The following is a 21,353-nucleotide window of genomic DNA, read 5'->3' as shown; positions in this document are numbered from 1 at the left end:
AAAAAAAAAAAAAACAAAACAAAACAAAACAAAACACCCTAAGATATTAAAATCTAGGATATTACAGTTAAATCGTGGTATGGTGAGGACCATTACCTTCATCAGTGTATCACCTCACGGTGCGGCCCAACATCCCCCCCCCCCCCCCCCCCCCGCCCCAAAAAAAAAAAAAAAACACACACACACACACACACATCACAGATGGGACTGACCAGCTGAAGCAATCTTGACGGTAGCAATTCATAATGCTGAATTTATGTTTTTTTTTTCCTCTTCTATTGCAAAATCCTAACCATCCAATCAATGAGATCATTGAATGTGGATAGATGAATGCTTTCAAATGCTACGGCCCCAAACCACCTATTAACATGTAGGAACCGACACCATTCAGTGGATGTGCTAGATTCTATTGTACTCACCACACCAGCTTCTCATAATGAGTAGTCAAGGACCAGACTAGCAATCAGAAAAGAATCAGCTGTTACGTGAAATCAAACAAGAGATAATAATGTAACACATCATTCCTACGTCATCAAATATATATATGTAACACATCCTTCAAAACAAAGGGAAAGTCCTACCAAAGAAAGTCTGTACTCATTTTTCAATGACAAATACAGACATGAGAGAGAGCACTTAACAGCAGACCCAAAAAACAAAAAAACAGATGCAGTCAAGACCCCACCGGCCACAGTAGAAAAGAGAGCGCAGCTTGGTCATGTCGTAAAGAAATTCCACAGTTTCTTCCCTATCGACGCATTGCCGATTTCGGAGTCATCCCCTTCATCCCAACAACCATCTTCACTGTCTTCACTCTGCTCACTGAACTCTGTGCCATCAACTAACTCCATATCAACGCTGCCGCCAGTGTCTGTGCGGATTTCTCTCATTTCGGGCTGCCACTAACCAAAAAAAAAACCATCTTAGTGATAATGGTTCAACAAATATTTGTAGTAGCAATAGCTAATTTGCAGAGCAAAGATACAATGGTAAATATAAGGCTTTTCTCTCCCAAAAATCAGGTGAAAATGGGGTGATGATAATCTTCCAAATCGATTTGAAATATCTCATTTTTCCACATATTTTGGCCTTGCAAGAAGCAAGAATGGGTTGGTTGGATTCAGTAGCCAAACTGCCTCTTGCAGGTTTTTTCATTCTCTGGGGTGGAAATCCTCAGAAGCCCTGCCGTGAATGGACAACCAAAGTGCACGGAAAAAGAAAATGGAAGTTTGGTCACAACTCGTAACAATCATGAACTGAGTTAACAAGTGACCAAATAGTGGTGAATAGTAGGAATGCAACAAACAAAAATAAAACCCTGGAACATTTTTTTTTTAATGGTAGGAGAGAATTCATTGAAAACAAAGGAGACCTTAGAAGGTCCTTGAAGATACAAGAAGAAAGACAACAAATAAGGCCGAAGAATAGAAAAAGAAAAAAAAGAAAACCAGCTAGGGGGGAAACATATTGAAATAAAGAAACAAGCAAAGGAAACATTTACCCTGACAATTTTCTGCACGATGCTTTCCGTCATTGTTTTCTGCACCAATGGTATGCTTGTATCAATCTCATTAGCAACTCCAACCAAAGGTGCATTAGTGAATTCAAGGTTAGGATCCTGTTCTTCCAATTTGCCACCAACATCCGCAACTTTTTCAGGCAATCCGGATGATCCATGATTTTCTTTCTCAGTTCCTACAGTCCGATCAGGCAACGCCTGAGCTGCTGCAGCTGCGCCCGCACTGAACCACATTAAGATGCAACTTTAGATGACAGACTGGTAACAAATTAAAAGGGCAAGTATGCTGGTAAAAGAAAAAATAAGGAACTTACACAGTAGATCGTCTGAGATTGTAGCGTTTTCCTCCAGGACTCTGAATCTCTGGGGCAATGGTTTGCCTCCTTTTGCGCCGACCACCAGTTGTGACACTATCAGAACGTGCTTCACTATCATCAGCCTCCTGAGTATGCTGCCGCTTCCGCCCAACATTTGTAGTTTTCCGATCTGTGTGAATAGAATTTCCCAGGCTTTCCTCGTTGATTTGTGCAAGATCTTCAGCTTTCCCATTTGGCGGTTCATCCTTGTTCTGTTCGGAGGTTTCCCCAATAAACGCCCTGGCCTCTTCAATGACTTGTTTCACTGAGCGTGTAGCTCTGAGCTTCCCTTTCCTTCCAGGGTTTCGTCTCATAGACTTAGTCACCAGAGGCTGGGAGTCTTGCACATTTTCAGGCGATGCAGAAAGAACGCCAACGCCTTGTGCCCTCGCAGTGTCACTCTTTTCATCAACAGATTGAGTAGGTTCACCTTCCATCTCCCTAGTACTATTATCAGATTGGATTTCATGGATAACAAAAGAATCACTCGCTAATCCGAGGGATGGTTCTAGTTCATCTTCAGCTTCATCTAATCCATGTGAAGCCTCCCTGTTATCTTGCATGGAAAATAAAGGCAGTCCATCTGACTGACCTTGAGTAGTGTCGTCGGCTCTCTTTCCTGGGGAAAATTTAAATATCCTCGAAGTGCATTTCTGAAACCAAGACATGCGACCACCAGGACTGGCGGAATTCGGAATTGTTCCCCCTAGTGGAGACATTTCGATGGTCAGATTTTCATCAGGAGCCATCCTACCCTCCATAGTCTCCTTCAAATAGCCTTCAGACAGCCTCGGCAGCAAAACAACCTCCCTATGCTCAACTTCTGGTAAGGGTTGGAAATCAGAAAGCACCAATTCCCCACAATTCCTGCAACTCTTATGCTGCTCAACCAGTGCAAGGAAGTGCCTCCTCTCCCTAATCAACTCTTCTCTCTGATCCTTCAAGTTCCTGCTAATAATATCAAGCTTTTCAATGTCCTTTTGTATATCGAAACGGTTTCTTTCAAGATCTTTCCTGCTTGTGGAAATTTTCTGTTGTTCCCTTTCAATCATCTGCCTTTCTAACCTCATTTCTTCCATTCCCCTTTGAGCTTGTCCTTTGAGGGAATTAATGTGAATCATCTCTCTATCTCTATATTCCTCAAACTCCCCCTCTTTTTCCTGCAGCTTTTTGTCCCTCTCCTCTGTCATAGACTGCAGAACAGCATCAAGTGTACGCTTATGAACATCAACATTAAGGCGTATCACTTCACGGTCTCTTTCGGCTTTTTCAAATATCTCCGATCGCTCATGCTCCATTGTAGCTCTGAATGCTTCATTCTCTAGTCTAAAAGATTCCCTCTCCCTTTGCATGTGAGCCTCTAATGCCAGCTTCTCAGATTTCAATCTTTCTTCTTCGTCTTGTTTCCATCTAATCAACTTTTCTCTTTCCTCATTAACCTCATTCAGCTCTTTTTCAATAACTTTTCTCTCATCTAGAGCTTCCCAGTCTCTCTCAAACTTGTCTCTTTGCTGCTTAAGATCCTCTCTTTCCAATGTAAGAGAATGTTTCAGAGTTCTGCATTCATTTATTTCCAGTTTTAATTCTGACTGCAGCCGGAGATATTCGCTCCGCTCAGTTTCAGTCACTTTAAGACTTTCCTGCTCTTTAAGAATGTGCAGTTCTTGTTCTTTCAGAGCAGCCCTACCTTTCTCAAGTTCAGCCATGAGATTCAAAACCTCTTGTTTATCAGCCTCTACTTGCTTTTTCTCCGTCTCCAAGGCCTTCTCTTCAACTTTGACAGACTTCTCCCTCTCCTTCAAATCTTTCAATTTTGATTCATAATCCTTCTCTTTCTCCCTCAATTTCTCAGACTTCTTTTCTAGAGTCTGCTCTCTTCTAACAAGTTTTTCCTCCTTGTGGCCAATGCCTTCTTCCCTTTGCTTCGCTGCATTCAGCTTGTTTTTCAATTCCTCATCTTGGGATTTTCTTTTTTGGTCCATTTCCAACTCAAAATCACTTTTTTTCTTATCAAGAATAGCATTGTGCTCGTCAACAAGCTTCTGAATCGCCATCTATAAGAAACCAAAGTAGTAAGGTCAGATGGTCAGAAAGGATCAATTATATTTAGGAGAAAAGAAACCATCAACAAGGTTTTGAATCTCCATCTACATGAAACCAATGCAAAGGTTGGATTATCAGAAAGGATCACAAAGGTTTACAAAAAGGGGAGTGATATTTACGCCCCTTTTGATCACCAGGGAGACCCAGCATCAGTGTATCGATGACAAAAAGGGGGCTGATGCACTTGATGTCAGAAAAATCCAGTGGCTTTGATTGCAAAGTATACTGGCAATGGGTGTCCCTGGTGATCAAAAGGGGCGTAAATATCATTTCCCTTACAAAAAATGTATAAAAATTTCAATGCACAGAAGCAGGACAACATGTTTAATTATAAAACTTTACAAACAGATACTGAAATTCATCTATCTGCAGTCCAAATTCTAAACATCTACAATCAAATTATTAGCCAATCTGAAACCATCATCAAATTGTAACAGGGTCAGAGACTGTGATGCAGACAAGTTTTATAGCAAAACTTATTCATGAAAGTGCTGGAAAAGGACACACAAACCAGCATGCTAACTGCAGACGAGTTAGAAGATTGGCTGCAAAGGAATATTTTTCACACAACATGCATGGCAACAAGGAAAGCCTACAAGGGAATTATTGAAAGCAAGAGTTGTGAAAACATGGTGTCTTGAGGAGACAGTCACGAAGTTGTGATTGCCCAGTGACAATCCTCACCCATACAAATTGTCATGGCTGAAACATGACGTTGAGATAAGCGTAACCAAGCATTGCTTGATTACTTTTCCAGTCAGTAAACGATATTCCGATGTGATCAAGATGGATGGATGCCATATTTTGTTGGGACAGCTGTGACAATATGATATGTATGCGATCCACAATGGAAAGAAAAACAAGTATACTTTCTAGCTCTTAAAACATTTTGGTTCATCAAAGGAGATCAGGTTGGCTACACATATCAGTTGGCATCTTGGCAAAGGGAACAACCACAAACACAAGTTTGTGCATGCCTTTACCGATTCCAGATTCATCGTGAGCTGATTTATGATTTATCTATGAATATTGGACTCGGTTTGCCATGGACCCCAGAAGTATGGATAGTCTATTAGGGTCCTTGATAGATTTTCTAAAATGGCTCACTTCATTGCATGTAGAAAGATCATGGACGCATGTTGTATTGCTTCTCTATTTTTCAAGGAGATTGTACGGCTTAATGGTGTGCCCTTGTCTATTACTTCTAATAGGAATAGGAAGTTCGTCGGTCATTTTTAGTAGCATTTAAAGAAATACATGGGTATACCATTAAATTTCAGCAGTGCTTATCACCCTCAGAAGTATAGCCAGACCGAGGTAGTAGATAGGAACCTTGGCAATTTACTTAGGAGTTTGGTAAGTGACACGCCTGGAAATTAGGATTTCCAATTAGTCCATACTGAGTTTGTTTTAAATCGGTTGCAAAATAGAAGCAAAAGGTTCTCTCCATTTCAGATTGTATGCAGGTATAATCCTCTACCACCCTTAGACTCATCTCCAATAGTCGCAATTGGCCGAGTGACAGGTAGGGAGGAAGATATGACTGAGAACTTGAAGGCTGTCCATATACACGTAAAAGAGAGGTTAAAGATGGAAAACTCAAAGTATAAAGCTCAAGCCGACAAGTATAGGAAACGGTATTTGACGTAGGGGACTATGTGTGGGTTGTTTTGAGTCTTTTGACTCCATATCGCTTCTCAATTAGTGATTATAACAAGTAGTGCAGCAGGAAGATTGGTTTGTGTGAGGTGATTGAAAGATCAATGGTAACGCATGTCGCTTAAAGTTGTCAAGATACTTGAGTACTTATGCCGTTTTTAACGTAAAGCATCTAGTTTCTCATTATGGCAATGATTGCAATAATGATCCCTTACATTCGCCTCAACCAGGGGAGACTGATGCACAGCAAGCTGCAAACATGTTTTATAGCAAAACTCATTCAAGCAAGTGCCGGAAAGAGGCACGCAAAACTCTTATTACTGTGATGATTATCCGTGCTAGTGGTCCGTGGGATCATTTACATGTTTTTAGTCTAGTTTATGTCAATGGCTTCATAGGGATTTGTTAGTTTAATGGGTTGTCTTTGTATGCCCAGTTGTATTTTTTCTTTATGTTTCCTTTTTAATTTGATGCATGTAAGGAATTATTAGTAGAAGGCCCCATTTTCATGGTTTTTTCCTTTGAGATTATGCGCCCCTTTTAACCAAAAGGGAGACAATGTTTTTAGTACTTTTTCAAAGTTAAACGAATCAAGAAAAATGAGGCCCCCCCTTATCCTGCCTTTTATCCTAAGAGGTTGATTTTTAGGATTTGTTTCTACCTATCAGGCGACCAAGAGTTTTGCTTGTTTTTTAGTGTTTTGTAGTTTCTTACACCTACTCTTGAGCCAGGATGGAATAAAAGTTTCCAAATTGATGCGCCCAATAGATATCCTACTTAAGGATTAAAATATACCCTGAAAAACTGAAAAGCAACCCACAGCCCAGTTCTACCAACATGGCACCAACCTTCAAACCAGCATCGTTTCCAATCCCCTTCCATAATAGTACCCATAGAAGATTGATATCAGACCCCAATAACTAGAGAAAGTACTTGCATCACAGAAATTGAACAACTGCCTCTAACTAATCTTGACAACTTTCATCACTATACAAATAAATTACCCTAAATTCAATTTTTCACTAATTTTTTATTAGGCCCTAATTGTAAACTGAAATCGTAGGAAACTCATTATCAGAAATATGAAAAGAGCCCAATAGGGCTCAAAGAAAAAGAAACCGCACCCTTCCTGTTGTGGACAAGATGGAAATTTATGCTAGAATATAAATATATGGCAGAAGCTTCCCAAAAAATAACAAAGGATGTAGAGTTTCTTATGGATATAATTTATTGATAGGCACTCACGTTTTCTCTGACAGTGAGCTTCTGTTCTAATGCGAGTAAATCACGCTCCTTCACCTCTAGGTTACTTTTCTGAACATCAGCTTCCTGGCCCAAAAATAAATAAAAATAAGCATGATTTTAAGAAATCATAGATGGATGGCAAACATAGAAATAACTAAAATTAGACTCACCTCCTTTTTAACAGCTAATGAAGTTAGTCTTGCACTTATATCAGCTTCTTTCTTGTTCAAATTTGAATTAGTTATCTCAATCTTCTTTTGTGCTTCTTCAAGATCCCTTTCTTTCTGAATAAGAAGCCTATCCTTCGTGTTTGCCCTGTCCTCCCTCTGGTTAAGAAGTCCCTGGCTCTCAAAAAGCCTCTGCTGAGCCTCTTGTAACTTTCTTTCCCAATCTCTATATTCTTCTCTTTGATTGGAAAGATCACTTTCATGCGCGTTTTTCCTGAATGACATGACAAACAACTATAATCATCAACAGGGATGAGAAGAAAATTTGCAATTACAATTACAAAACACTATTTCAAGAATAATTGAGAGAAAGCAATATGAAGACAAGAATAGAAACAAGTCAAAGGCATACTCAGCATTTAAGGAAAGCCGCTCCCTACGAAGTTCTCTTTCACGAGCATCCACATCTTCTAGTTTCCTTTCAATCTCTGAACTTTTTCGACTTGCTTCTGCCAGCTTGGCATCAGCGGCACGCAGCTTGGCTTCTACCTCCAAAGCTTTTTCTTCAATACCAGCAACCAAAGCCTGAGCCTCAGCTAACATTTTATCAGAAGTGAACTTATTTTCTGCAGATTCTGTGCGCATCTCATGCAAAACCTTCTCAAGCTGCAGCAAACAACAATATTTGAAAAAATTGGAAATATAATGCATGATAGCCAAATAAATAAGGGCCATGGTGCAGAAAATAGAACAATCGTCCCAGCGATCAGTAAACTAAACGAGACCACTTGTTTATCGGCACCATGACAAAAGGAAACTAGAGATGCACAGAGACGCAGAAGCGTAAGCTTTTTACAAGGAAAAAAAGTTACATATATGCATGTAACCTACTTAAATTTACATTTACCACCGGCTTTTTTTTTTTTTTTAAAGTGACGAATTTCATTAATATTACATTTACCACATGCTTTGAGTTCTATCAATCCTACTAATAAGATTTTCCCTATTGTTATATAAAAGTACTAAAATTCTAAAATTTATTGCTGAATCCACAAATCCTATTTTTTGTGTTTGCCAAGTATGACACACTGGGTACCCATGTCGGGTTTGCAACACATTATCTCACCCACCACTATTAATTTGGAGAGGATTTGACTGCACAACATCAAAAGCTGGAATATGAATTTCCACATACACATCCAACTGGCAGTACAGGAAGCCATAGAATGGAACAAAAAATCTTTGACCCATGAATAACGTCATTTACTTATGGATAAATGAATTTGGAGGGAATTCAATATTTCAATCACACAACCTTGACATTGGAAAATGTATTTAAACGCAACAATAGAGCTGCAATACACATCACCAGCCAATGGCACACAATTAATTAATCCATTAACAAATAAAGATCGTCCATAGAGAGATACGAACCATTACAGAAAGTTCGCAGTGGCTGTAGGTTGGATGCTTTGAGAAGGGATGGTAGCAACACCAAAAAGAAATTTAAATACTAGAGGAAACCCCACAAAACAAGAATATTCTACTAATAATTCACGGAACCCTAGTAGGAAAAATATGTTATACTAAATAGAGCATTAAAATATAATGTGTATTTTAGTTTATAAAGATATGTGGTACATTAAATGTATTAATTGATACATTAAAAGATATGGTACATTATCTTTCACATTAAAATATATTAATTATTAAAATATTTATAAAGATATTTTAATTCAGCATTAAAAGAAATCTAGGCTGGGTTTTGCACCCATCAGGTGTGCTGATGTGTATTACATGTAGGATTTTGATGTGGATTCCACTTAGGACAGGAGAGGGGGGAGACAGACATGTGTCAAGCTGACGTTGGCGTCGATGTAGGATGCACAGGGAATTTCAAGAACTCACATGGCATCTGAAGTGGGTGTCTGCTGATGAGGCTTGATATTATGATGATGATGATAGGAGGAGAATTTGTAAAGCTGTTAAAGAGTTTGGGAGGGTGTTCTTAGTTTTTTTTTTTTTCAGTTTTTTTGGCAAAAAAAAATTTTAAGTTTTATTTCGTCTCCAAAGAGAGGTGACACAATAAATTGAATATTAATTTTTCTTCTTTGAGTTTGATGTGGTTTTGAATTTGTAAAGGAGCATTATACCTTATTATACAGAATGAGGAAGGAGTTACTCTATGCTGCAATTGATCAAAAAAGTCAAATGGGGATTGTAGAGGTCTTTCTTTCCAAATGTAGGTAGCCATCCCAAATGTTTGTTCTTCTTCTTGATTTTACACTCTGCAAGAGTTTTAAAATTTTCCTTCAACATAAGCTTGTCTCCTGAATAAAAAAAACTATTGATTTCTCTCAATATCAATTTTTAGAATAAGGATTTTAATTGATGTTGTTTCATTGATTCCTCCCGAAGATTTCAATTCAACTGGAAGTCAGATGAGCCGTTTTAAATCCATGGCTGAATGGTTAATGCGCCCAACTATAACCAAAGCTTAAGGTCTGAACCACGAGAAGGAAAGATCGCAGTCTTACCTTGGAGCAAACCTTGAGGCCACCAGACAAAAAGGAGAGAAATCTAGGGCCAAATGAGTCCATAAGGGAGAGAGAAGAGAAAAATCTTCAATAATATTCAACAATTCAAAGTAAACCATCATACACAACTTTATGTCTACCATATAGAGTTTCAAATTTGAATTCAAAGTAAACTCCTACCAGGAATAAATAAGCTCTCCACCAATATGGCAATATCATCAGAATTGTCCCTTCCATAATAGCCTAGGAGCTTTGGAAGGGGAGATGTGGAAAGATAATGGAAGGTAAAGTAAGGCCTATTCCTATTATTATCGTGTCTATCATTGAGTGGATACTTTACATTGATGAAAATTTCAAACCCAAAAAAGAGTGTTCCTTTGTCGAATAATTGACTCTCTCCTATTTGGGTATGGCTCCAATCAAAGTTTCTCCTTTTTAAGGGTGTTTCGGTGATTTGGAGATGGGGCTTCTAAGGGCAACCTAGTTGAATCAGGAGAATGAATTATTAGGGATAACAATGCAAGTGTGATTCGGGCAATTTTATTTTTATTTTTTTTGAATGGCAGGATGATTTCATTAATAAGGGGATCGAGATAGATACAACCAAAAGTACATGAAGCAATAAAACAAGACAATTCTCGAGGAAGGAAGTCAAACCACCTCCTAACCCCACCCCTAGCCAAAGAGTCTGCCTCCCCATTTGCAGATCTCCGCACATGATTGAAAACAATAGATGAGCCCGCAATTAAATCATCTATTTCAACAAAAATAGAAGAGAATCTACAAGGAGGCAACACTAACCCACTCAACCATCTAATCACATTCAATGAGTCTCCCTCCACTTCCCTAAATTAAAAAATGGTTCGAATTTGCGGGTGACCCGCGGGTTGACCCGGCCCACCCGCGGGCCACGCGGGTCACGTAAATTCTGACCCGCAAAAATGCGGGTCATTTCCTGACCCGACCCGTGAGACCCGCACCCGCATCACCCACGGGTTGACCCGGCCCGGCCCACCCGTTTGCCAAGTCAATATGATACTGTTGGTTATCAGCCCCCTGTACACATTAGCATCCGATACAAATCAAAATTAAGACACAGGTACAATGAAAAGCTCTTGACCTTTATCTAACAACAGAGTGGGCCACCTTGATTGCGTGATCTTACCCCATTGATTCATAAAGGGTATAGGATCAATATAAACCAATGATTTTGTTGGCTTTTAATTAAGTCAGTTTTACCTGAGACCAGGCTCGTGTGGCAGAGTGTAGGATCAATATACGTGCTGAAGTTTCCCACTATTCAGAGGATTTCGGTATTAGGAAATTGCTAAATCATGTAGCTAAATAGGAGAACAATGTAGCTAAATAGGAGAAGATATACAGTCAAGGCTGCTACGAGTCTGGAATTATGTGCTTAGATTCTAGCTAAACAAGAGAACATATAAGGAGAACCTATACAATCAAGGCTGCTATGAGTCTGAAATTCTGAAATTTCGATAGGAGAACATGGATGGAATCGGAAGAGTTCATTTCCAAATCGGAAAAATTGAAATTACGTTAGTAATCTCTTCATCTTTTCTTAATCTTTTAATCTTTTATCTCTAATCTTGAAATCAAGGGAAAATTTAGAGAAGGTGAGGGCATCTTTCTGAGGCTCAAGATTTCATATAAAGAAGGTTAGTGATCTAAATTCATCTTCTAATGTTCACGATTGTACCATGCATCTGTTGGGTTTTTCTAGTTGTAAAATTTATATTTATTGGACTCTATGTGAAAAGTGTAAAATCCATGAGAAAAGTGTAAAATGCTTTGCGATATAACCAAAAAAGGGTGGGCCTATACCAATTTGTTCTCCTACCAGTTGATCTATTAACAATGAGATCAGTGCATTTTGTTGGATTTAAAATAGAAAAGGGAAAATAAATTGTTGAAGAAGAACATAAAGCACAGATATACCAATCCATTAACATTTAAATAGTTTAATACAAAACGAGTCGCCGAGGCAAACTTATATATTCTATTCTATTACAATAGGACAAAAACGTGAAAACAAAAAAAGAAAAAGAAAAAAAATTCAAACATCATTACAAATTCTAGATGATGATTCCCACATTTTGATCTTTTTCCAGTTCTTTAGTCATTTAGTAAGGCTTCATACATATAATTGAAATGCTCAAAATAAAATTGGACCAACTGCAAATCTTCATAATTACAGTCTTCAATTTGAAGGTCGTAGCGCTCTTTTATGTGTTCAATGCTTTTTTTAGCCATGTCTTGTTCTGCGTCAATCTATTTTTTTTTAAGTTTCTTGTAGAATCTCAACTCTGAGCCCTCAATAGCCCGTTCTTTCACATAGAGCGAACGTGTATCCTGGATGCAGTAATCCTTTTTTTCTGTAAAAGCTCATTCAGTATGCTTTTGAAAAATATTTTATGCACTTTGACATCCATGTTATCTGCAACAACAAATAAAACTTGTAATCTTTATCATGGGCTCTAGAATGAAAAATTTTGTGAAAAAACTTAAATATCATGTTTGATATTTGAGTTTCTCTATTTATTCCCTCATCAGTTACCTTTGTGTTGAAGCCTTCATTTGGGGTTGTTGTTCTTGACGGAAGGTCTTAGTTTTGGGCAGCTATTTGGTGGATGCTGGTAATGGGTCTGTTCAGCATATGTTTATCAATATGATTCATGTCTCAATAGGTCTTTTGGATGTTTTGATTCTATTTGTGTCATGAAACCATGCATTATATGTTGAAAGCTAGGAATTGTCGTAAATATCAAGTGTTGATGTATCTCCCATTCTCCTCCAAAACAAAATGGATTTTGATTTCTTCTGCTTGTTTTTTTATGGCTGGTCACTTTGTCACTTTGTCAGTTCATTGGTATTGGACACCTACTGCTAAAACCTCCCTCCCTGCCTCCCCTCCTTCATTGGGGATTACATGTTTTATTTGTTGTTGCAGATAACATGGATGTCAAAGTGCATAAAATATCTTTCAAAAGCATATCGAATGAGCTTTTACAAAAAAACAAAAAAAAATATATTACTGCCTCCAGAATACACGTTCGCTCTATGTGAAAGAACGGGCTATTATAGAGCAACTATAGACATTAGAAATTCATATGAGGAGGGCTCAGAGTTGAGATTCTACAGGAAACTTTTTAAACAGAAGATTGACGCAGAACAAGACGTGGCTAAAAAAGGCATTGAGCACATAAAAGAGAGCTATGACCTTCAAATTGAAGACTGCAATTATGAAGATCTACAGTTAGTCCAATTTCATTTTGAGAGCCTCAATTATATGTATAATGCCTTACGAAAAGACTATAAAGAACTGGAAAAAAATATTAACATGTTGGAATCATCATCTAGAATTTGTAGTGATGTCTAAATTTTTTTTATTTTTTTTTTCGCTTTCACTTTTTTGTCTTATTCTATTATTGTAATAGAATAGACTACTTAAGTTTGCCTCGATGACTCTTTTTGTATTAAACTATTTAAATGTTAATGGATTGGTATGTCTGTGCTTTATGTTCTTATTCAACTATTTACTTTTCCTTTTCTATTTTAAATCCAACAAAATACATGGTAGGAGAACAAATTGGTATAGGCCCACCCTTTTTTGGTTATATAGCAAAGCATTTTACACTTTTCTCATAGATTTTACACTTTTCACATAGAGTCTAATAAATATGGATTTTACAACTAGAAAAACCAACAGATGCATGATACAATTGTGAACATTAGGAAATGAATTTAGATCATTAACCTCCTTTATCTGCAATCCTGAGCCCCAGAAAGATGTCCTCACCGTCTCTAAATTTTCCCTTGATTGAGATATCCACATTTGCAGCAGGCTCATCCTCTTCTTTATCAAAGAAATCAATACCATAGGATTCAATCCTGACAATATCACATCTCCAATCATTCTCATTTGCAGAAGGCTCATCCTCTTCTTTATCAAAGAAATCAATACGATAGGATTCAATCCTGACAATATCATATCTCCAATCATTCTCATTTTCATGTGGAGAATTTATCAGTGGGTGATTAAGGAGTTGCTACTGAGATGCGGGTCGAATAGAGGTTGCCTCAGAAGGGGGTTGATCTCATCAGTGTCTCTCCAACACTCAACCATCCTAGAATTGAAACTGGAATCATCAATTTGAGAAAGGGATCCTTCAAAAGCTCCCTCGCAGGAAGCCTCTGAGACACAGTTGCCAAGCATTTCTCCACAAACTGTCAAACTGCCCTGCTTCTAAAGACCTCTATTCCTTTATAAATAGATGGGAGAAGCCTCATCTCAGGACATTTTTTGGGATCAGCTTTTTTTGGGATCAGCATTTTCTTTGGAAAGTTACGGGTTTTGAGAGTGAGCCTTGGCCTCCCAAGGTGCGAATTGCACTAAGCTTATCCTTGGCTGAGTGAAATAACATGGTCTGAGCTTATCCTTGGCTGCTTAGTGTTAAAGCTTGAAGCATTCAGGAATGGTGCCTTTAATTAGGCCAGTTGTTACTGATTGTCATTTCTCAAATGACCCTTCCACAACAGGAGGTTTTGTTGTTCTTAGGAGGCTTATACATTTGGAGCTCTCTTCCTGCTAGTTAATAAATAATTCATCTCTTTCTCCTTATTTAATATATTATAAGGAGGAAGGGTTGTTCACTGTTCACGACCACGTGGCAGCCCTCCCTCCTCCCTCAAGTCTACTTGGCGTCTAAATTTCTGACGCGGCAGTCCAAAATCTTTGAGTTAACAGTGAAATGGGTACCATATGAAAACGATGGTTCACGCGGAACCATCCGTTACAGACATTGAAATGGACACACGGATGGTTCCGCGTGGACACATGAAGGCAGCAGCACTACCACCAGCCTTAGCCCCAGCCCTCTTCCTTCTCTCTCTTAAATCCTATTCACGCCCGGTCCCACGTGGCACAACTGTGAGATCAGGACCAATCATCTGATGGACGACCATAACGCAACATGTGTGATCCCACTTCGATGCTAAAAGGAAGGTGAAAGTGAGAGTGAAACACCCTGTTTTGTCCGAAACCGTATATATATATATATATATATATATATATATATATATATATAGAGAGAGAGAGAGAGAGAGAGAGAGAGAAAACGGTTCCTACACATATGTGTAGAGAGTTCTCTACACACTAGCTTAAAATACAGTGGGGGCCCACATTGTTTGGGTGATCCAAGCCATCCATTTTAAAGGCCCTCGTATATATATATATATATATATATATATATATATATATATATATATATATATAGAGAGAGAGAGAGAGAGAGAAAACGGTTCCTACACATATGTGTAGAGAGTTCTCTACACACTAGCTTAAAATACAGTGGGGGCCCACATTGTTTGGGTGATCCAAGCCATCCATTTTAAAGGCCCTCACATAGATAGGGTGTCTACAAAAAATCAGATCCATAGGATCATCCCAACCCTACGATTTGTGGAGGTAAAATGGATGTCTTTAAACCTTCACAAATTAGTCCATTTTTTGCCTCAACAGTTCGAATGGTTAGGATGATCCTATGGATCTGATTTTTTGTGGACACCCTATCTATGTGAGGGCCTTAAAAATGAATGGTTTGGATCACCCAAATAATGTGGCCCCCACTGTGTTTTAAGCTAGTGTGTAGATAACTTATCTACACATATGTGTAGGAACCGTTTTCTTATAGGAACCGTTTTCTCATATATATATATATATATATATATATATATATATATATATATATATATATATATATTTGCAGTTACGCCCAGATAACGGTTCTTTTATTTTTTGACTGTTTTGTCCTTATTTTTGCCTGTTTTTTATCATTTAATAGCCATTTAAAGGGTATTTTCTTCTTTTTGCCTTCCTAACCAAACAAAAGTACATAAACCCATCTAAGCCCCCATTTTCTTCACTTCTTCCACACTTTCTTTCTCAATTCCTTCTACTCTTCTCTAATCTCGTTACAGTTGATATATTAGCAATTTTTTTTGTTGTTCTTGTTCTTCTTCCAAAAGGTGATTTTCTACTTCCAAAGGATTCTAATTCTAATTCTACTCAAAGGGATGGCTTAGAAGCGAAGGATTCCTTTCTTCAAAGCGGTTTACATATTTGAAAGTGGTACCTCGTATACACAATGCGTACAACATTTTAGGTTTTATTTGCACTCTTTCGAGTTTCTTTTAGTCTATGATTCATGGAAACTTCAGGATTTCAGCATATACACGTGTCGACACTGGTGGGGACACGTGTCAACACGACTTTAGACACTCCATCTTCCTTTTACCCAAAAAAAAAAATTCCCTTGTAAATAACTTTTTCTCCTACTTAAATCAAGGTAAAAAGTAACTTTGACTACAGGGACTGTGAGACTGCAACAAGCAAAATGTAAAATATAACATTGACTGCAGAGACTCTGTGAAATTGCAACCTTGACTGCTACAACTCTACAACATCTCTGCTGCAATTCTGACAGCTGCCGCTGCTGCCTTTTTCCTTGATATCTTTTCTCTCAAAGAACTTAATGATGGGTGACAGAAATGACAAAAGCCTCTTACCAAAATATTATACAGAGATCTGATATTTCCACTAACCCATCTTGTCTTTTAGTATTTAAAGTGCTGTCAAAGGTTATTACAGTTCCCAGAAAGCTCTCACAAGCCAGTTAAAAAAGGAAAATACAAGCCAGGTTTGCGTAATTATTAAAACATGGTTGTGCTGATATCATTCCTCTTGCTTATAACATTGAGTAACAATGAAAATTGTACTAAATTAAACGGAATTTCATCCAAATGACTTCTTTTGGTGTTGCCATTGATTCTTATTGTGTGTGTATATGTAATTGTGTCTCCGTTTCTAGACCTCTCCCCGTCCATTTTGGGGGTTGCCATGTCCGATGCTCTGTATCCGTGTCTACACACAACACCCATATTCGTGTCCACAAATCATAGCTTTTAGTTGTATCCACCTAGAAATATCTCATACAAGAAGAACCATAGATTTTATATTGAAAAAAGGATTTCTATTTTCAAACCACCACCATGACACAAAATAATCCCACACAAAAATTCCAAAAAAAAAAATAGAGCAAGGGGTATAGAAAAAGCAAAGTTATATTGAATGCTGGCCTTTGAGCGTTGAATCAAATGTTATTTGCCTTAAAAGTCAAGACGTCAATAATAGTAAGGCTGATGATGTATCTTCTTCCCCTCATTCTCTTACAAGGTTTCTCTAATGCGAACGCTCTTTGATTGTAAAATATGAACAATAACCAACCCCCCTTTGACCGTATGCTTAGAGAATAAGCTCAGACAGAAAATGTGAGTCACAGCCTTCTCAAAACTAGGCTACCAATAAAATAGGTAAGTGACATATTTGCCCCTTTTTCTTCCCATAGCCACATTTTTATAGTGCAAAAAGAGTAGTCATAAACATGGTTTTAAATTTTCGCAGAAATCGAAACAAAACGACCGAGATGTTTTTGTTTCCATCCCCATCGAAACGATACTGAAACCAAGACAGATACTGAAACCACAATCGTAAGTGCATTAGCGGTATACAATAGCAGTATGTGTTACATGATTGTATTTATATCAATTGCATACAAAATGTGGTATTATGCATTTTTTTTTTTTTAAAAATGGCGAAAATATATCATTAAAAGAAGAGGGGGACCGAGATGGACCACACCTGAATATACAGGAAAGTATTATGCATAAATATTTATATGAATTCGTGCGAATTGTGGTATGTATTTGATTACCAGATATGCGTTGTTGCGCATGTCACTAGGTGTTCGGTGTTATTAAACCATTATGAATGGTTTGCTTGCTTATGTAATGGTTTCTACGGGTGTATTTGTGCTTGTTAATTGTCATAGCATTTCTTGAAGATTCATCTTAAAATTCTATCGTTCGCATATGTTTCCACACGTTTTCACGATTTTATAGGATTTCCATCAAAATTTCCAACCGAAACCGAAAAAGGTGGCATTTCCATGGAGACCGTAACCGAAATCGAAATTTAAAACCGTGGTCATAAATAAACTAGAGGGGTGACTGGGAAAGAAAAGGGGGCAAATATATCACTTCCATTAAAATAAAGAGCATAAAAAATTAGATCATTTAAACCTAATTTGACAAATAACTCGGGGTAGAATAGTAAAACAATTGCTCTCTTTCAAAAAAAAAAAGTAAAACAATTAAGAAAAATTACCAATAAATGGATAAGGCAATAATGTCATTACTTCTAGTCATGGTTTTAAATTTCAAGTAAAACACATGAAACGACCGAAATGTTTTTGTTCCACCACCCGAAACTGAAAAGACCAAAATGCATAAACCAAATTTGTAAATGTAATAGTTGTATACTATATATGTATGTAGTACATAATAATATTCATATGAATTGCATGTGAAATGTAGTGCATGTATTGAGTAAAAATATTTATACAAATTACATGTGAAATTAGGTGTGTACAGTATGTCAGTATCAGACATGCACGGCAGCACATGTCACTGGGTGCTCAATATTTTTAAACCATTATGGCTAGTTGTCTTGCTTATGTGATGGTTTCTAAGTGTGTATTTGTGTTATTTGAGCATTTCTTGAAGTTTTATTTTTAAATTCTATCACTTGCATATGTTTCTGAGATGTTACAGGATTTCCCTAGGAATTTTCAAGCAAAAGCAAAATAGTTCTGTTTTCCATGGTGAGCGAAACCGAAACTGAAACCAAAATTTAAAACCTTTCTTCCACCAAAACTACTAAGTGACCAAATGTGTAGTTTAGTTGAGTCACTTAGGAAATTTTTCGAAATTACAAAAAGGAAAAGCTTAAAGCTCATAAAGTCTCACCTCATTAAATGCCCAAATAGGCCAAGACATGTATCAATCATGACCAACAGAGTCAAACCCAAGTTGTGCATAAACTTGGTTAGTATGGTAGATCAACTCGGCATACGGCCGATTTAGGTTGACTCCCCCAAGTCACCAAGGAATCCAATGAGTTTGCCAACTATCAAGGTGAAAACAAACAATTATATAAGTGGTGCCCAGGCAAATGTGAAGAGAAGAAGTACACAATAGGTGCTACCCACAACCACTATGTGCTTAGTGGATCCACCCATCAAAGGTTAATGTGAGGTACAATTGCTGCAAGCATTTCCAAACTATAATCTATTTCAAAGCATAAATCAAGAAAAAGACTCATCAAAATTTGGGAAGGCTTGAGATGATGTTAGGCAACTTGATCAAGCTTTAAGGCTCAAGAAATAAAAAAAGAAAAGAACACAACAACTAACCTGGAAAGAAAAATACAATAAGCCAAAAAAAAAATGGTCATGCCTACTTAGAGCAAATCCCTTTCAGCTCTGATTCAAGACAGTTTTTAAGCATAGACCCCAAATGCCATCATTGTAATTTTTGCACAGAAAACCTAAAATGCAATATGGTCAAAATTCTACAATATGAAAAAATCCAAAGAGAATGTTATAGTATAAAAAAAGAACTAGTGCAAAGAAACATCCATGAGGCTTTCAAAGCAGAATGAAAATTAAAGCAAAGGAGATGTAAACACCAAATAAGAAAATACCATACATCCGAAACACATTGTTTCTCCACCCCGAGGGCCTTCTTCAAATTCTCGTCACGCTTTTCTACTTCAGACATGGCAATCAAGTGTGCAGCTTGTTCTCGTTTTAGCATCTCCTCTGCTTCTTCCAATGCTTGCCGCAGTTCATCATACTTAGAAATCCACTCCTTCTTCTCAATCAAGAGAAGCCCCATAGTATATTGGTATTCATAAAGCTGTGTAAAAACGCAGTTAGATACATAAAAATGAAACCACCATGTAACATCACATCCAAATCTTGCACTAGAAAGACAACTGAAAGATGAGAACAAAGCCCATGAACAACTTCATTCAAAACCTAAATTAAATTTACTATCAGGCATGCTAGTGTAGTATATTTGAGTAGTTACAATGTAGTTATTATGTGGTTATTTGTTTTAGCTTGTGGAGGTTAGTTATTGGTGATGTATCTTGTAAGAGGGAAGATGGGTTTGTGATGTGGTACTCCAGTGTTTCTAGGAGAGTTATTGAACCGTTAGGCGGTCCGGTTGCCTTGAATCAACCATTCCCCCTCTCTTTTCTATCTTTTACTTTACTTATTTATGTTACAGCCAATTAGGCACACAGCATAATAAAAAGGTTAGAAACAAAACACAATAAGCAATGTATGATCCATGAATACATGGATACAACAGGGGAAAAACCACTACTAACTGAACCCTCCCAGATTAAAGGATTAAAAAAAACACAAAAACCCACAAAACCCAATCAGGACATTAGGCAAGAAATCACAATTTGCTCAAAACCAATATAGCAAACAAACAGAAATAAACAGAAAAACAATATGTATTCTTCACTAACCTCATTCTCAAGCTTAGATATCCTCTGAAAGAATGCTTCGCGGTTTTTCTTCTCCATTGATACCTCATCCAACAACCCTGCCTCCCTAAACTGCCGCCATACCTCTCCTTCACCGCCACCATCGAATCCCACAACAGCATTGCCACCATTCTCACCTAACAAAGACAATGGCGGATGTGGCCCGTCAACAACAGCCACACTCTTCCCTTTCCCAACACCTCCATTTCTAGGGTTTGAAGAAACCTCTGTTCTCGGTGAAATCGAAAATCCTGGCCACCCTTTTTTCTGAGGAGTAAACATCATCAACTCTCCTCCAAAAATCCCTCACGAATTTTGCAATTCCAGATCTCAAATTTCTCCGTCATAAAGAAAAAAAAAAAAAAAAAACTAACAAGCAAAGGTCTTATCGAAACCCTAATTCACGGCTTTCAGGAGAAAAAACCAAAAAGGTAAACGAAAAACAATCACACGGCGGACGAGAAACGGAATTCGCCTCTTACCGAAGCCCTAGAAAAGGAAAATCTACCAATTTCAAGAAACCCTAAATTCACTGCTTCAAGGAGAATAAACCAAAAAGGGAAACGAAAAAACTAACACAATGCAGACAAGAAATGGAATTCTTACCGATGCCCTAGAAAACCCTAATCTCACAAATTGTTGGGGGGAGAGAGCGAGAATAGAGAGTAAAAATGCAGGAGATTCTGAAATGCGGGGAAGAAAAAACTCACGGATCCGAGTGCAAATGCGAAGAACGGTGAAAGAAGAGAAGGCAAAAAAATTCGTTGCCTTTTTTTTTGGCCTTTCCGCGCTTTTTGGGGATAGCTCGGCTTTTATTTATTGGAACGAACACTTGGTGTATTCTGTGTGACTAAAATGCCCTTTTGGTAGGGTGATTTTAACACTTTAAGCTGGTCGTTTGTCTGGTCATTTGAGTAATTTCGGTTTGAGTAACGGTACTCTGTTTCACGAGGGGGATTAACTGAATAAGATTGGGGAATTTTTGTAGAATATGCCAAAAAGTTGAAATTGGGAATGGTGTAGATAAGCATTCTTTATTTGCCCCATGTGTCTTCTGAGAAGAGCGTGGGGCCTCTCTCTTTTATGGAATTGAGATATTCGTCTCCGTGTTTTTTACACGGGAAAGCTCTCTTTAGTATAAAACTAAAAAAGATTAGTCATAGATGCACGAAAGGGGGCTGTCCCAGGTAAAAAAACTTTGAGAAGGGTATGGGACCCATATCTCCCTCCCTCTACAGATGCTGAGTGTGGGTTCTCTCTCTTTCTCGTGTATCTTCTCACTTCTGAGAA

The 21,353-nt window shown here is 37.8% G+C and overlaps 1 protein-coding gene across 3 annotated transcripts; it reads right to left on the bottom strand.

The window, feature by feature from the left end:
• Nucleotides 1-463: 463 nt before the first annotated feature.
• LOC143854153 (nuclear matrix constituent protein 1-like) lies at nucleotides 464-20,864 on the bottom strand. Of its 3 annotated transcripts, none has more exons than XM_077363973.1 (8): nucleotides 20,046-20,863; nucleotides 19,211-19,420; nucleotides 7,462-7,715; nucleotides 7,053-7,323; nucleotides 6,883-6,966; nucleotides 1,834-3,929; nucleotides 1,502-1,742; nucleotides 464-902 (listed from the first exon to the last, which is right to left on the bottom strand). In XM_077363973.1, the coding sequence occupies exons 1-8, from the start codon at nucleotides 20,346-20,348 to the stop codon at nucleotides 717-719; spliced, it is 3,645 nt and encodes a 1,214-aa protein (XP_077220088.1). In that variant the 5' UTR covers nucleotides 20,349-20,863; the 3' UTR covers nucleotides 464-716. The 3 variants fall into 3 exon arrangements, with proteins under 3 accessions (XP_077220088.1, XP_077220089.1, XP_077220090.1); XM_077363974.1 differs by having other exon boundaries at nucleotides 464-896; XM_077363975.1 differs by lacking the exon at nucleotides 464-902 and having other exon boundaries at nucleotides 1,570-1,731; nucleotides 20,046-20,864.
• Between the last annotated feature and the right edge of the window lie 489 nt (nucleotides 20,865-21,353).

This window comes from Tasmannia lanceolata, unplaced genomic scaffold, assembly GCF_043159265.1.
Source record: "Tasmannia lanceolata isolate RefF3 unplaced genomic scaffold, GAP_Taslan_0.1 ptg000020l, whole genome shotgun sequence".
In the NCBI taxonomy this organism is placed as follows: domain Eukaryota; kingdom Viridiplantae; phylum Streptophyta; class Magnoliopsida; order Canellales; family Winteraceae; genus Tasmannia; species Tasmannia lanceolata.
The sequence above is the reverse complement of the archived record's forward strand: the minus strand, read 5'-3'. Positions and strand labels throughout refer to the sequence as shown.